At 38.6% G+C, this 15,583-nt stretch overlaps 3 protein-coding genes across 3 annotated transcripts; all 3 read right to left on the reverse strand.

Moving 5' to 3' along the window:
* On the reverse strand, positions 1-7,574 carry LOC116248126 (uncharacterized). The gene is made up of 3 exons (XM_031620741.2): positions 6,361-7,574; positions 584-929; positions 1-489 (listed from the first exon to the last, which is right to left on the reverse strand). The coding sequence occupies exons 1-3, from the start codon at positions 7,383-7,385 to the stop codon at positions 232-234; spliced, it is 1,629 nt and encodes a 542-aa protein (XP_031476601.1). The 5' UTR covers positions 7,386-7,574; the 3' UTR covers positions 1-231.
* Positions 7,575-9,055: 1,481 nt separating this feature from the next.
* Positions 9,056-11,707, reverse strand: LOC116246812 (rhodanese-like domain-containing protein 17). Its single transcript, XM_031618683.2, has 5 exons — positions 11,161-11,707; positions 10,356-10,429; positions 10,189-10,259; positions 9,979-10,032; positions 9,056-9,351 (listed from the first exon to the last, which is right to left on the reverse strand). Exons 1-5 carry the CDS (start codon positions 11,313-11,315, stop codon positions 9,259-9,261), a joined length of 447 nt encoding a protein of 148 aa, XP_031474543.1. The 5' UTR covers positions 11,316-11,707; the 3' UTR covers positions 9,056-9,258.
* Positions 11,708-12,589: 882 nt separating this feature from the next.
* On the reverse strand, positions 12,590-13,970 carry LOC116246813 (thiosulfate sulfurtransferase 16, chloroplastic-like). The gene is made up of 5 exons (XM_031618685.1): positions 13,698-13,970; positions 13,360-13,433; positions 13,169-13,239; positions 12,976-13,029; positions 12,590-12,870 (listed from the first exon to the last, which is right to left on the reverse strand). The coding sequence occupies exons 1-5, from the start codon at positions 13,853-13,855 to the stop codon at positions 12,781-12,783; spliced, it is 447 nt and encodes a 148-aa protein (XP_031474545.1). The 5' UTR covers positions 13,856-13,970; the 3' UTR covers positions 12,590-12,780.
* Positions 13,971-15,583: the final 1,613 nt, after the last annotated feature.

Below are 15,583 nucleotides of genomic sequence, written 5' to 3' on the forward strand. Positions count from 1 at the left end.
TTGAACCAACGCAACGGTCCACTTCGATTATTAAAAAAGAATCTATCCGATACAATGTAGTTCAAAAATTACACCTAAAGACCAACTTATTAGACCATTGCTACTTTATACAAACTCACTGCACAAAAGATCCCATAACAACAGGCAGCTGAGCCTAGCAGCTGCCCAAACATGTCAGATAGAACAGTTTCTCATCTACAGAGAAAACAACTAAAAGACTAATTCTACCCATTAAACTACACTTCCAGTGACATGGGCGAGCCTCTCACTTCTAGTAAGGGGAAGTTGAATATACACTTCATGGACATCTGGCTTGCAGACCTCTGTTTTATCTCTGTCTATTGCAAAGCAAATGTATATGGTGTCAATGACATTATCCAAAACATGGATGAAGAAGGAGAAGACCACAAAGAGAAGCAACCATGCGAAAACAGCTATAAGATATACATCAGCACCAAGATCACTCACAGCCCTCAATATTGCACAGACCTGTCCAAAGTTACCAAAACTCACAGTCAGCACATTCCATCATGTACAAAATGGGCAACTGAAAATTAACTGTGTGGAAGCAAACGTGACTCACCACTATTGCATAGATTGCAGAGATAACAAATGTGATTCCTAGTAGAATACGAGTAGATACTGTTTCAACGACAACAGCAGAGAGAAGATTACGTCTCAGGAGTTCATATGTCATCCTGGAGCTTGAACAATAACTTTCACCAGCTATGGCAGCAAAGATTATTGTGAATTTGTTCAGAAAGTCAATGGCTGAGAGTAGGAAATTGACACAACACCGAAGAATAAGATTCACTACTCCAGTGGAATCTTCTCGTCTTGCACTATCTACAGCAGCTCGCACAAAGCGAATGGCAGCAATCAATAAGCCTGAAAAGCATACAGTGCCAAAGGATGGACCGAATGCATTTCTGCAGGAGACAAACCAGCAGCCATGTGAGGAAAGGGGTTTTAATGGTCCGCCATCCAACATTACAATTTAAATATAAGAAAACAAGGGAAAACCAAATATGTCCTAATATAAGAGAAATACAACCCATGATTAATAAGGATAACCAACTTAACTGGGGGAGGAAAAAAGGGAATAGAATCATGCTTTATGAAATAATGTACATCGTGATGAACACATAATAATGTAGATTGCTCGAAGATACCGCACCTCTGAGGTTCCATGGGGAGTCATCCCCACTACTCCACTGGCAATAGGATGACCAGCACCACAGTATAGCATACTGAAGTGCTCATGTTGAAAACCCTTTTTACTAATTGTAGTGTCTATCTGGGTTTCTGGAAACACCTCATCTCAGTGCCGAGCACATCATGTCTAAGCACACTTGGTGCCTCTTAATTCACCTGTTGCTTTTTTATTAGGTAGCTCTGTGGGAATAAAATAGCCATGATCCAGATGTGTGACAAAAACTAAGAAAAAGTAACAAAACATGGTGTGAACATCTTCTTGGTGTACAAATAAGTTATAATTGATTCATCTGCTTGTCCTCAGATCTCTCTTTGCTTGCAATATGGGTGGAACCAAACATGCTATTGTTATTCTCATAGTCCCCACATCACAGAAGCAAAAATAAAAGGACAGAGCTGTAAGAGAATGAACTGTGTGCAATTTATTTTGTCACAGTTCATGTTAGGTGTAGTTGTGGGGTGAAGCTCGTGACCCTCATCTGAGCAAACATGCCCTTGTATATTATAATCGCCACAGTGGCCTTATATTCCACTACATTCTGGTCCGCCTCACAATTTTTGCTCAATCCCTATCTAATTTGTTTGAGAAGCTAATGCGTGAAGTGCTCAATTATGTCAGTTAGAAGTTATCACAACCTCTAAAGAAGCTGCCAGACAGCATGGATGGGTTCAGCAGCCGAAGTGTTTTAAGAAGCAAGTCTACATCAGACATAGGTTTTGGCATCATGTTATGGTTTACCATGGGACTATAATGCATCAAGGTACTCTTAAAAGTGTAAAGAACATCAGGGCTCTAGCTCTTCCATTTATAATCATTCTGTATCAAATGACTTGTCCCACGGTTACTTTCCTTGGAAGTGGCAGATTGACTGCAAGAGGCATTAGCAACAATTGAACAAATCATCTCCTCCCTAAAAAACTCAAATGATTGAATAAATTGGTGATTGGCCAGGTTTGGCTCCAACATTTTCATTCATATCCAACAGGGTATAAATGCTTGAGGCTACAGAAGAATCAAATATGGACATTAATGAGCAGTAGGTGTAACTTGTTACAATTCCTGACTAACTTCTTGGAAAAGGTCAAATTATTGTCACAAAAAACGCGTATTTAACGCTAAAAACAGTTCTGCCGTATAATACCCGTACTATTCCCGTTTTTTTTAAAAAAAACGTCAAAAAACAAAAAACGCGTATAATACCCGTTTAATACCCATATAATACCCGTATTATTCGTTATTTTCCCATTTTTTGCCGTTATTTTCCCGTTTTTTACCTTTTTTTTATTAATTATTATTTTTTATAATTTTTAAGATGTATTAAATGTTTAATTTTAAAAAAAAATTTGCCGAACTTTTTTCGTTTTATTCCCGATATATAAGACTTCGCCGTATTATACCCATTTTTTTCGTCGCCGTTTAATACCCGTCCCCGTTTGTTGTGACAATCCGTCAAATGCAGAGCAGGCATTAACAACAACCAGCCAAGACAGATGAGAAAGGGGCTTTACTCTAATGGTCCCAAGTAAACTTTGGCTGCATGCTATTAATGCTTCATGTTCCTCCCATCGGAATCCCTTTCCATGAATGCAAAATTTCTCAATGCCTTTCCATCTCTTTCCTTTGCCATGTGAGGATTGCCTGCCTCCTTTTCTAACATGGTTGATATGTGGTGTAGTACCAGTAATTTTCAATAGTCAGCGCCTAGAAAGTTATCAGCTTGATACTGTCTGAAATAAGCCCCACTGGATGAACATGTCTAGAACATATACACAGAGATACACACATAAGTGTGTACACATGCGCAATTGTTAGTGGTTTGCTGGTTTCTTCAGCCAATTTTCCATGGGCAAGAAAATGGCAATAACTGAACTGCCAAATGGTCGATGCTAGTGTCATCTTGGCCATTTTCAAGCTGGTGGGTGGTTGTGAGTGGTTGATGGTTTTCTATTCCTCCTTTTCCTTTCATTCTTTGAAAAAGTTTATTTTAACCATTAAATAAAAAGAGAATCTGCTTTATCAAGCAAAGAAATACATCCCCTTACATTATGAAATACAAACAATATCAAGAAAGAAAAGTTCAAGAGAGTGGAGAGATCAGGCTATCCCGTTGTGTTAAGTTTCTTTTGAATAGCTGAGATCTTCATAATTGGAAATTTGGAACTAGTGAAGTCTCTAACAAAAGTATATGAGACAACCCTCAGTTATAAGTTAAAAAGCTAAGGCAGGCGTCAAACAAGGGACACATAGGGAGAGCATCTGAGGTTAAACTAAACCACCATTTTATCAATAATTCTATAGTCTTAGATGAGAAATAATCACATGCCAAAAACACAAGGTTATGTGGATGCGCTGTTACTTCTAGAAATTTAAACCTAGAATTAAGTTTATCTTAGCAGACTAAGAACCTTAACCAAAAAGATAATAAAAGCCCTTGGGAAAAAGAATTTTTATGCAGTTGAGCTTCACGCTTGTAGAATTCTAGTTGAGCACTTACATAAGACACATAAAGGAGTTGTATCAACCAAGTAACCTTTTTAAGAAAAACATGTTTAAAAAGTATTATTCCCTTATCATGAAACGGATGACAAATTTTTTGTCTCCATACCTCCATTTGTCATGCAATTTGAAAGTTATACAATCTTTTCCTGCAACTCCTTTTTGCGATGAACTTAGAAAAAAGCCATCCAACGAAGCTAATTTGTTCAATGATGAGAAGGATATAGTTTCCTTTCTTTAACAATAATCTCAAGATATCAAATTGCTGCAACTCCTTTTTGTCATGAACTAAAAAACCAGACCCAGTGTCCAATTCCAATGAAGTTACTTGTTTAACGATCAGAATATAATTGCCTATGTCTGACAATTAACCTCAAGGGATTCATCAAATTGAGGTTGAACCGACTTATTATAAAAAAAAAAAAAGATCTAATCCTGCAAATGTGTAGTTCTCTATCTAGAATTGAAAAGGAAAGAAAAATAGCTTGATCCAAATGCTAAAGTGGCCACTCACAAATGGGATATTAAATGTGGTGAAGGTACAAAAAAGGGCATGTATGATGGCTGACCTCTTTGCACACATAGGATTTCTGTGATGCTATGACTTACACACCCTGTATCATAGCATGCCCAATTTTTCCTTCTATTGACTGAGGAACCACCAGCGATTCAGAAATCCTGATGATTAACCACAAAATTTCATCCAGTTTCAGTATCTTTAGTCTAAAGCTCCATGAACACTCCTTTTTGGATGCAGATTCACAGCCTAGCCTTTTTTGATAGCGGACAAAGCCTTGAGTGTCAGCCGTGTGGCAGGGTAACATCATGGGTATCAAACTCCCATCCTTATTCAACCCAAGGACCTTCAGTCAACCAACCATAGTAAAGCTCTCATAGGAGTCCATTCCCACATTGCATCAAAAGACAAACCAAAATTAGAATTTAATGATGGATAACCTCAAATCTGTTGAATATTTGGGTTTGAAATAGAAACAAAGTCACTTAAGATATTATAAGCAGTTTGCTGTCATTTCTACAAATGACACCTTTTCCTTCTCAGCCCTTGAACGACAGAATGTGTGGAGAAGAATGCAGCACTGCAATTAAGATATCCATGTAACGTGCCTACAAGCAAAAGACTGCTTGGAAATTTGAGAGCACGAACAATTTTCTGAGTAAATACTGAAGTGCCTGCTTTACCTCCTCAAACAAATAGAGGCTTGAGAATCTCACACACTCTTAAGGTTTCTAAAGCACCACACAAAGATAGAAGTTGCTCACTATATGAAAATTCTATCAAGTTTATGATTCTAAAAGATAAGAATGGACAAGCATAGAAAATGTTTTCGTTCAGCAAAACACGACTATGATAGTGAAAATACCATATAGCTGATGGATATTTCCCTATCGAAGCCACGGCGAGTTTACTGAACTGAACAAATATTGTTCATTTCATTTGGCTGTTATGGTCTAAGGGCCAGCAGAAATATCACATCATTAACGGATATTTTCCTACCAGTTGTGCAAATGAGTTCACTAAAATGAACAAATATAAGATGGGTGATGTTAGTACAGTAGCCGTGTGGCTATCAGAGACTAACAGCATTATAGGAAAAAACACAGTTCTACAAGCATGATCATGACAGAAACTGCAAATGAAAGCAATGCATCAGCAGCAGTATATCAATTATTGGTCATTGATTATCCAAAAAAGACTTGTGAGATTAGCTATCTGGACTTGAGCAAGTATCTTTTCTGTACTTTCTTTCCTTCAGGTACCCCACCCACTTATTTTTGGTGCATGGCGATCAAACGATGGAAGACTTCTGTTTTACTATAAAACAATTATAGCCATTAGCCAGCTTCGATCTAAAGGCAGGCTGATGAAGACAAGACATTTTGCTCAAGTAATAGATAGTTCCCAACAAAACAATGAAACAAATTACTACAGACTTCAAAAAGAATATCTGCTCCCATAACATCCAACAGATCCACGGCGACTATACTGTAGCAGGTGAAAATTATCAAATATCTTAAGACTGTTAAGGCTACACTACAACTTGATCAAAAGGAACGAAGACACACATAAAAGCTGTCCCTGCTGGCACAGGCAACAAGAAAACAGGCCAAGGACTATCTCAGAGTTATTCCTCATTCCAGTACCACTGTGCGAATGCCCCAGCTTATCAGATGAAAACATCCATCAATACCGTCAGTAAGTCCTAGAACTGTCCCTACCCAATCTGCCTAACTAATTCAAACCATTGGTTGCCATATGATTACTAGCATTATGAGACTTATCACCATTCGTGGTGAGCAGGTGCTAAGAGGCCAATGTCAAGGGTGCCAAGTTGAAGACCCCGGATCAAGTCCCAACCCTGCCACTCAGTTGCCTGATCTTTTCAATGGTGTTGTCCTTGCAAGTTGGTGGTCGGGAAGCACACTCAATTTTCTTGTTAACTATTATTTAGAAGTTCCATTCCCTGGTTCTTAGTGGGTTACAGATTAACTCCTACAGTTTCCTAACTAGGAGAACCAACAAACCAAAAGCAGGTTAGCAAAACATGAGAAAAGGAACCCAATTCTGGGAAAAACCGCACCAAATGGCATATGTCATACTCCTAGAGCGAGCTCAAAGAAAAGGGTACCTGAATGAATTCCTTATTCTCCGCCGCATCATTGAATCATCCTTTGCAAAGTACCACTGTGCAACAGTCCCACTGATTATATACACCTGGGCTTCGATCATCACCGCGATCGACCAAAGCATCGTAAGAATGGCCAATGCGTAATATGCAGGCACCCATCGATCTTGTTTCCAGACGCAGGAGTAATCACCAGAGCTCTCACTTAACTGAGGTTCAATCTTGCCATTAAACCGCGCAAAGATCAGAAACACAACTATGGGGACGAAGTAAATCAGAAGGGCAAGCGTCAAGCTCGGCAAAAGGACAAACAACCCCTTGTTATGCTCCAAGGCATTCGCAGAAGTGGCTAAGATCCTCACTGTCAGCTCAATCCTGTGCCAGTTCGCCACAATTATCCACACAATCACGCCAATCACCAGGAAAACGAACAGGAGCGCAAGAATCCGGTAAACCAGGGGGAACGACTCCCTGCAATTCTCCCCAACAGTGCAGGCAACGAACCAGAAAACGTTGAAGAAGACAGGGATCAAGACGAAAAAGGGCAGCGAGGCGTAGACTACCTGTTTGGCGTAATTCTTCAGCAGTAAAAGGATACCAAACAGAAACGGCACGCTCAACACCGCCGTTATCACAAGGGTCCAAACCAAATCTTTCAGAAACGAATTGGCTTCGACGTTAGATCGATTCAGCCACGACCATAATCCTCTTTCGACGAGAAGGGACGAGGACACCTTGCAGGAGGACGTATTCGTGTCGTAAGCGAACGAACTGACGTTGCTATAGTTGGAATTATGGTTGGTAATGCAGAAAATGCCGAAACAAATGGTGCAGAGTACGAAGATGATGAAGAGGAAGAGGAAAGGGAGGTCGTGGAAGCGCCTCGGCCCATAGTTGAAGGCGATAGGAGGGTACGGGTTAGACGAAGAGTCGATCTCATCTGCTCTGCTCTCTACTGGTGGTGCTTCTGATGGAGGATTCTTGTGAAGCAGCAGAGGCTGGGATGGCTCATCTGTGCTGCTAGCCATGGTTAAAGGAAGCGTGAGAAGGGAGAGAATATGATAAAAGTAGACGGGGTGCGGGCCTCCAGGGCTGATGTGCTTCTTGACTCTTGGCTCATGATAGGATTGAAGACAACGGGTTGGTGGAATGATTGCTGATTTTTATACTAAGAATCTTAGCTTTGCATGAAACCTCTGTTAATTGTTATGCACCGATCGATTGCTTCAGTACCGTATCCATTCGATCTGTTCCTGCCGGAGAAGTGGTCAATTATTCCGAGATTTTTAAAAAAAATTTCCTTTTGCTGTTGAGCTGTCTGGGTTGGTATCATGACGCTTCTGATGACGATAACAGATCCGGTTATTTCCTAGATTTATCTTTCACATAGATCTTTCGTCTTCACCTCACTCGCGGTCCCATAGAACAAATTCCCCATAATTAATGCTCATAACTGTGAAGTGCGATGAACTATTATAAAATAATAAAACAATAGGTTTCGCACAAAGAGTGATTTTGACAGATGATGTAATCTAATAAAGAATTCGATGGTGTGGGGATGAGCTCATTGGACGTGATTCAGAGTAAGTTTATTTTCCGTCATTTCATATGTTTTTGAAAATTTTTCTGCGTTGTTAAGCGAGCTTAAAACGGTTAGATGCAGATAAGTTATGCTCTTTTTTCTTATTTGAGCATATAGCAAATGTTATTAATTAAAACAATTAAAAATTTTTAAATCATTTTTTAAGACTGATACAAGCTGATACGAAAGTAACTAAACGATGCCTACCACCAACAGGTTATATTTTAAAGCTTTGGATACAGAAACGAGTTTTACAACATTGGCATATTCGATTTCTAAACGAGGGACCAAAAACAAAGCGCGGTGCTTCTTGTTATCATGGCTTAAGTGTTGGCCAGCTTGCTCTTTCATGTAATACTCCAAACAGCTTGAATCGGGATCGACAATGACTATATTGGGATCGACGATGAGTTCATGGAACTCTACTGTCTCCTTAAGTGAATCCAACTGTAAACAAATATTATATATATATATACACACACATCTATGGGCGAGGATAAGAAGAAAGGAGGTATTCATTGGCGTATTCAGTTTTGCCATCTCTGCCACCGGTCAACCAGTGCAGCGTTGCTGAGATAAGGATTCTTAGAAGTCTTCCCGTCAAGAGGAGGGATTCATAACTCCTCATAAGTTAAGGGAAAAAAAAAGAGATTGCTTGAAACAACAAAAAAGTATGTTTACCAGCTTGAATTTAGATCGATACCGTAAACTTGGAAATGGAACTCATTGCTGATTCAGAAATTCAAGCACTAATATGTAAAAAATAACTAAAATGGAACAAGTTGATAGATTAAATTTAAATCCGAATCAGTAGATTCACAGTGGCTCGGACGATCCACAACCAGATATATATATTTAAGACTACCTTCAATCTGATGAAAGTACTTTCATGGGCCAGTCATCTACAGTTAGATTCTCCATGGTAGTAGCCGTGCAAACGGATACCAACAAGTTATCGTACCTCAAAGTACCCAAGGTGAAGACTTCAGGCATGTACAGATCCACGCTAGATCTGAGACCAACTTTGTTTTCTCTAATGTTTGCAATTGTGGTGGTATACCAGCGCCTCTCTCTCTCTCTCTCTATTATATATACACACATACACACCGCAGGAGGTGAGCCGAACTTGTTTATTAAATCATAATATATCTCATAGAACAGATATTTCTTACAAAGATGTTCAATAGATCTCCCGTAAAGACCTCATATCCGCAAAAAGTTCCATTTTCAGATACAGAAATTTCATAATAACGACATTAAAATGCCAGGAAATTTCATTTCTAAGCCTACTGAGAGTTGCAACGTCCTGTTTTTTCCGTTCACAACTCATCCTTGGGCAATTTCACAACATTGAATCCGTTGCCGAGCCAAGAACCATATCCGCCTTCCATGTTTCTCACATTCTTGTATCCCTGCAAGCACAACCCAGAGTTTGTCAAAAGATCAACATAATTGATTTCCTGCAATTTTTGCTTCTTGTTGTTATTTATATGCAAAATCCTTAAAATATTAAACAAATAAATGATACAAACATAGGAAAAGTATTCTTGCCATGAAACCTGCCTTCGACTTTCTTAAAATAGCCAGTGAGCATTTCTTTCCGCATAAAACTTGAACGAAGCAAGCAACTTATATCGACTTTATTTGGTTTTTGAGCATATTTTTCAAGACCAGCAAATTCATATTGGATCTACTTTATCTACATATAAATCTAGAGTGCTAATATAGTTTCAAACTCGGATCTGAATATGGGAAGCAACTGAAATATGGCTACTCTATTCAGACCAAATATGTTATGTGAAATCACGGACCTTTTAAAAACATAAATTTTAATTTGATCAAATAAGCAAATGAATTCGTTATCCGCAGATTTTTAAAATTCTGTTGCTGACTGATGAGATTCAAAAACTGATTTTAACAACATTGGCCAGATAGATTACACCTTTGGCCTCCATAGGTATAACTGGTTGACATATTTAAGCGTACATATTTCTGCTATTCCAGCTACCGCAACGCAATAACAGAATAAAAAAACTTACAGCTTTAAGAAGTTCAATGCTTGCATCCAAAGATCTGATCCCACATTGACATGCCTGGATCACAACCCATTTCCAAACCTTTGGTCAGTTTCTCTTCGATCGAGTGAATAAAATCAATTATTTCGACAGATCTTGCAAGAAGAACATCTCAAAACAAAAATGATTTCTTTGGGAAACTAAAAATAGTGTATTCTGCTCAAAGGAGGTTACCACGACAAGTTTGTCGTCCTTACTGCAAACAGCTGAAACTTGCTCTACAAATCGAGGATTTACCTCTTTACCTGAAAAAGAGAAAAAAAAATCAATTTTCATGTAGAATCACATAAAGAAACTGTTGGATCCCAAGAGGAGAGGGCGGAGAGAGAGAGAGGGAGTACCTTCTGCTGTGAAAAACCAGAAAGGGACATTAAGAGCATTCTCCACATGTCCATTTGTAAACTCTTTCTCGGTCCTGCAACAACAGAGGCAACACCCATAAGATACATTTACAGATAAAATGAAAAGAAAATTCTAAAACGCTTAGCACCAACTTGATTCAAGTTATTCTCGACAGGAGCAACTTGAATATAAGAAAAGTTCATGAGAACAAATATAAGACATTTGAGGTTATTGATGGTTTGTAGATTACATTCCAAAACTAACTCCAGAATACAGACCAAGTTCTCATGTTCTATTACTCGCATAAGTAAGGAAAGTTACCGCTCACAAATAGAGTTCTGGCAAATTTTTCATAAACATCTTTTTTCCAGGATTATTACGAGTTATGCATTTTTGCTAAACTTGGGGGTCAAACCAACTGGAAGAAGACTAAAAATTGCAATGGAAATTGTGCAACAGAACAACAAAAAAAATGGCCAACCATGAAAACACACAAGAAAGGCCATTTAATCAATATAATTACTTAAAATTGCTTGCATCAGATGGCACCTTTTTCCCGAAAACCTCATTGCAGTAAGCTGTCTGATTTTATCAATCTACTGTTTTTGCCAATAAACTTCAACCATCGATCAAAATGATCCACACAGGTAAAAGTGATTCTAATACGTACCCATATTTCATAAATTCTTGCATTCCATTACCCCGAAACGACATTAGCGAAGAGGAAGCCTAATTAATTTGGGGTTCTGATCGGCGTCCTGAAGTTAAGCTAATTTAGAGAGAGAGAGAGAGAGAGGCAAAAACCTGACGTCAAGGAAGCGGTAGCCGGAGGCCAACAGATCCTTCGCCGCTTGGACATCGACGGTGACGACGGCCTGCTCGCTGCCGGCGGAGACAGAGAGGAGAGTAACAAGAGAGAGACAGAAGACGAGCAAGGCGAAGGGCCCAACACGAGACATGATGCCGCACAGAATGAGGAATATAGAGAGAGGAAGATGGGAACGGCCAAAGGAAAACCTGGAGATCAATCTCAGGAGATGATGTTTAATATCTTACTGCCCACTTCCCCTTATATAAAAGAACAAAGGATACATGGGGCCATTAGAGAAACGATGGGGAGCTCCTACTCCAACTCCGAGAAGGTGAGAACTGGTACGCACGACGGCACCGCCCTCTCGCTCGTTGTTTTCTTTTTAAAACTCCTCTATTTGCTGCCGTGGTAAGCAAAGGCACGTTGGTTTGTCTGTGCTCCGGCGGTCTACTGGATGGCGTGCTACCCACTGAAACAAATGGGAAGAAAAGTCCGCAAGCTGTGGAGTCTGAGAGGATCCAAGTTCGGGTGAGGTCACTTAAGTTCCAAGTCTTGACTGGTTAATGATTTTTTTTAGTTCCTTGCCAACATAGGCCGAAAGTCTCGATTATATAGCTCAAAGGGTATGTTATGCAGTACGTCTCTTATTTAGTTTACGAGATTATGCTTTTATACTGTAATGGTTTAATTTGTGAGATTATGTTCTTATACTGTAAATGGGTAGGTCTTACAAGTAACTTGAAGCACATAGAGATGCCGCCATTATCGCCATTTGGTATCGATGCAACTTTGAGCCTTGAAACAAAGGAGAAGAGGAAGTTTAGACTCTCACTTAACAATAAGATTAACCCTCCTACTCACTCAAAATATATGCAGAAACAGGACCTAAGTTGACCTGTAGTTGTTAATATACTAATAAAGAGATATCATAAGTTTAAAATTTTCTTTTATGACGCTGCTCGCCCAAGTAAAGATCTTAGAACCATATAAAGTTATAAACACTGGAAGACTTGAAAGAATTAAGAGGGCCCCGTTGTGGCTTTTGAAGTTATCCTCGGGTCTTCGGTTCATGGATCAAGCGCTCGATATCTCAAAGTCAAAACCTCAGACCGGGTGCCAATGGTAAAGTTCAGCACACTGAAAAGCCAGCCAGCCATTTGAAAAACTAATTAAGGGGCAAAGATGGGCTTCTCGTGGCCCCTCCTTCCCCAAGTCGGAATATCTGGTCAGGTTCATCAAATGAATCCATCAGCCTTTACCACCGCGCGAATTTAGGGTTTATTCCACTGAGAACCTTTCACTTTACCTGAGATTAGGGTTCATTTGATCATTTGAACTCTCTCTTTCTCTCTCTAGTATATATATATATATATATATATATATATATATATATATATATATATATAATTCAACAATGGTGGATGGATGAATGCGTCGTTCTTACACTTAAAATGAGCGTAACATAACCAGTAAAGAAAAGAAAAATATTGACCAATGAACTATAAAGTTTTTCTAAACAATGGAAAGAAGGAAAAATCCATATGATTAGAAGAACGTCTACGTCTGCCATTAAAGCCGAAACAGAGGAATTTTTTTAACAGACCACTTCATCTTCAAAATTCATCCTCGGGTATCCTCACGTTGAAACGATTTTCCAACCACGCAACAAACCCCCCTTCCATGTTCTTCACGTTCTTAAAGTTCTGCAACCACGCCCATTTGCAAATTACTTCAAAATTCAAAGCAGGTAACAGCAGTAAGCAATGAAGCAAATCCATGGAGAGCGTGCAGTTTCATCGTCAACTTACAGCTTTAAGAAGGTCGATAGATGCATTCAATGACCTGACGCCACTACGACATCCCTGTACCATCACATAAAGAACGCTTCTTCAGATCCCCATTACTTTTTTAGTTTTTTAGAATTTTTTTTTTTTAATCGGAGTTGATGTTTTTATATCACGTAATGAAGCAGATCTTCTCAAAGGAAACACGGTCAATTACCACAAGAATGTGATCATCTTTGCTGTAAACGGCTGAAACCTCCTCAATGAAACGAGGATTTTGCTTTCTTCCTATAAGGGAAAAATGAGGAGAAGAATCGATTCATCGAACCGGAACAAGAAAAAACTATAATTGACGTCATTTCGGGACTTCCCCAATTTCACTGCAAGAAGCGGAGGGAGGAAAGGTACCTTCAGGTGTGAAGAACAAGTAGGGAATGTTTACGGCGTCTTCTACATGGCCCTTAATGAACTCTTCCTTTGTCCTGTAAACAAAAAATACATGCCCACCTGAAATCGTCAACAGGGGAGAGATAGGAAGCTTATGAATCTAAGAGTAAAAGCTCCTACATCATAGAACAACCCAAGTACATGCTCCATTTTCTCTGACATTGATGAAATTTGAGGAAAATTTTTCCCTTGCTTTATCTCCAGAGAACAGGCCTTTTGTTTTTTATTTTCTTTTTTCTAGAGAGAAGAGGAAATCAACCGCCTCAGAGAGAAAGAGAAATCGGGACAGGCAATTGAACCTGACATCAAGGAAGCGGTGGCCGGAAGCCAAGAGATCCTTTGCGATGTGCACGCTCACGGTGGCGACGGCTGCTTCACTACTGCTACAGATGGTGGGGAAGAAGGAGAGATTGAAGAAGAGTAAGAAGAGAAAGAAGATTGGCGCAGCGGAAGGCATGTTCTTCTCTTAGAACGATGAGGGACTGTGAGGGGAAGCCGGAAAGACAGTCGAGGATGTCGAAAATGCCGAAAAAGGTGGACGACGAGGATCAATTTTTGTTGGAGCAGACACCAGTTCCACCCACACACACACATATATATATATATATATATATAAGTCAAACGTAAAAAACCAGACTCATGAAATTTTTTTGTTAAAAAACTATTTTAAATAGAATGTAAACATATATAAAAGACTATTTTCATATAAAACATGTTTTGATTCAAATTCTTTTGATAAAAAATATTGATTTTTTTGTTATCATGTCATGAGGGTCATTCATTTTTTTATTATAAAAATATCATTAAAGTCTAACAAATGATCAACTTAGTATACGTTTTATATTACACATTCTTAAGATCATATAGGTTAGAATGCAGAAAAACCATTTTAAAATAAAGGAGTGGTTTTCATCCCTGACCTCTGTCTGGTTTTATCCAATTTTTTTAGTGTTTTTATTCAATTATTAAAAATCATTTATGTCTCAATGTCTCCAAGTATCATTGTTGGGAATCTTTCTCATCATATTTCTTTCTCTCAACATAGTTCCTACACAGACATTGCCCCAACTGTCCAGGTTATTTAACAAGTCGTTTCAAAAATCCCATTCTGCAAACCGGGTTAGAGTTGCACCAGCAAAAAACGGAACCATGGCAAGCAAGATAAGATAAAGCAACATTTAGAGGTTGTTTCGAAATGGTGTTGGTATGTTATTGTTTTATGTATTTGTCTAAAAAAGCAGGGTAGATTCATATAACACTTTTTTAAAATGTCTAATGAATTTAACCAATTTTTGGTTTATATACATGAAACAGTAACATAATGTTTCTATTCTCAAACGGCCTCTTAAGGTGCACAAAATTCACTAAGGTCGTGTTTGATGGCCCATTCTAGGCATTATCTATGTGCATTCATTGTTCAATAGAATGAAAATTAAACAACATTCAATCATATTCAGATTTAGACTGAAAACTAAACAGTCTAATGAGATTCAAATTTGGATTTAAATAAATATCCCATCAGATTAAAATTTACTTTAATTGATCCATTTTGAAAGTCAATTCTTCACATATACAAATGTCTTAGTCAGATTCAATTGTAAAATTAAAGGTCAAATTTGGATCTGATTCAAGTTGTGAGTTCAATTCTTCACATATACAAATGTCTTAGTCGGATTCAATTGTAAAATTAAAGGTCAAATTTGGATCTGATTCAAGTTGTGAGTTCAATTCTTCACATATACAAATGTCTTAGTCGGATTCAATTGTAAAATTAAAGGTCAAATTTGGATCTGATTCAAGTTGTGAGTTCCTTTGCTTAATTCATGTTACCATTCGAATTTGAATCAGACAATGTAAACATCCAATAAAAAGGATATAGTAGAGATCAGCATCCAGCATGAATCCAAATGCATTGACATCCTAAAGGTAAGGCCTTCTCTTCATCGAACACACCCATAAGTTATCAGGGGCGACGGCTTACCCATGGTGACGCATGGTAAAATAAACACAATCTCAAAGCTCATTGCTGTGCTGCTATTCATCAATTAGATCATTCAACCAGTGATGTGCCTGACACATCAGCAGCGGCAGAACTCTTTCTTTCTCTTGGACCCTCTTTAGCTTTCCGTCAGATGTTCTCGGTGTCCTCCTTATTCGTCTCTTTTAGTCCCCACTTAGCTTATCC

This window comes from Nymphaea colorata, chromosome 2 (assembly GCF_008831285.2).
Source record: "Nymphaea colorata isolate Beijing-Zhang1983 chromosome 2, ASM883128v2, whole genome shotgun sequence".
In the NCBI taxonomy this organism is placed as follows: Eukaryota; Viridiplantae; Streptophyta; class Magnoliopsida; order Nymphaeales; family Nymphaeaceae; genus Nymphaea; species Nymphaea colorata.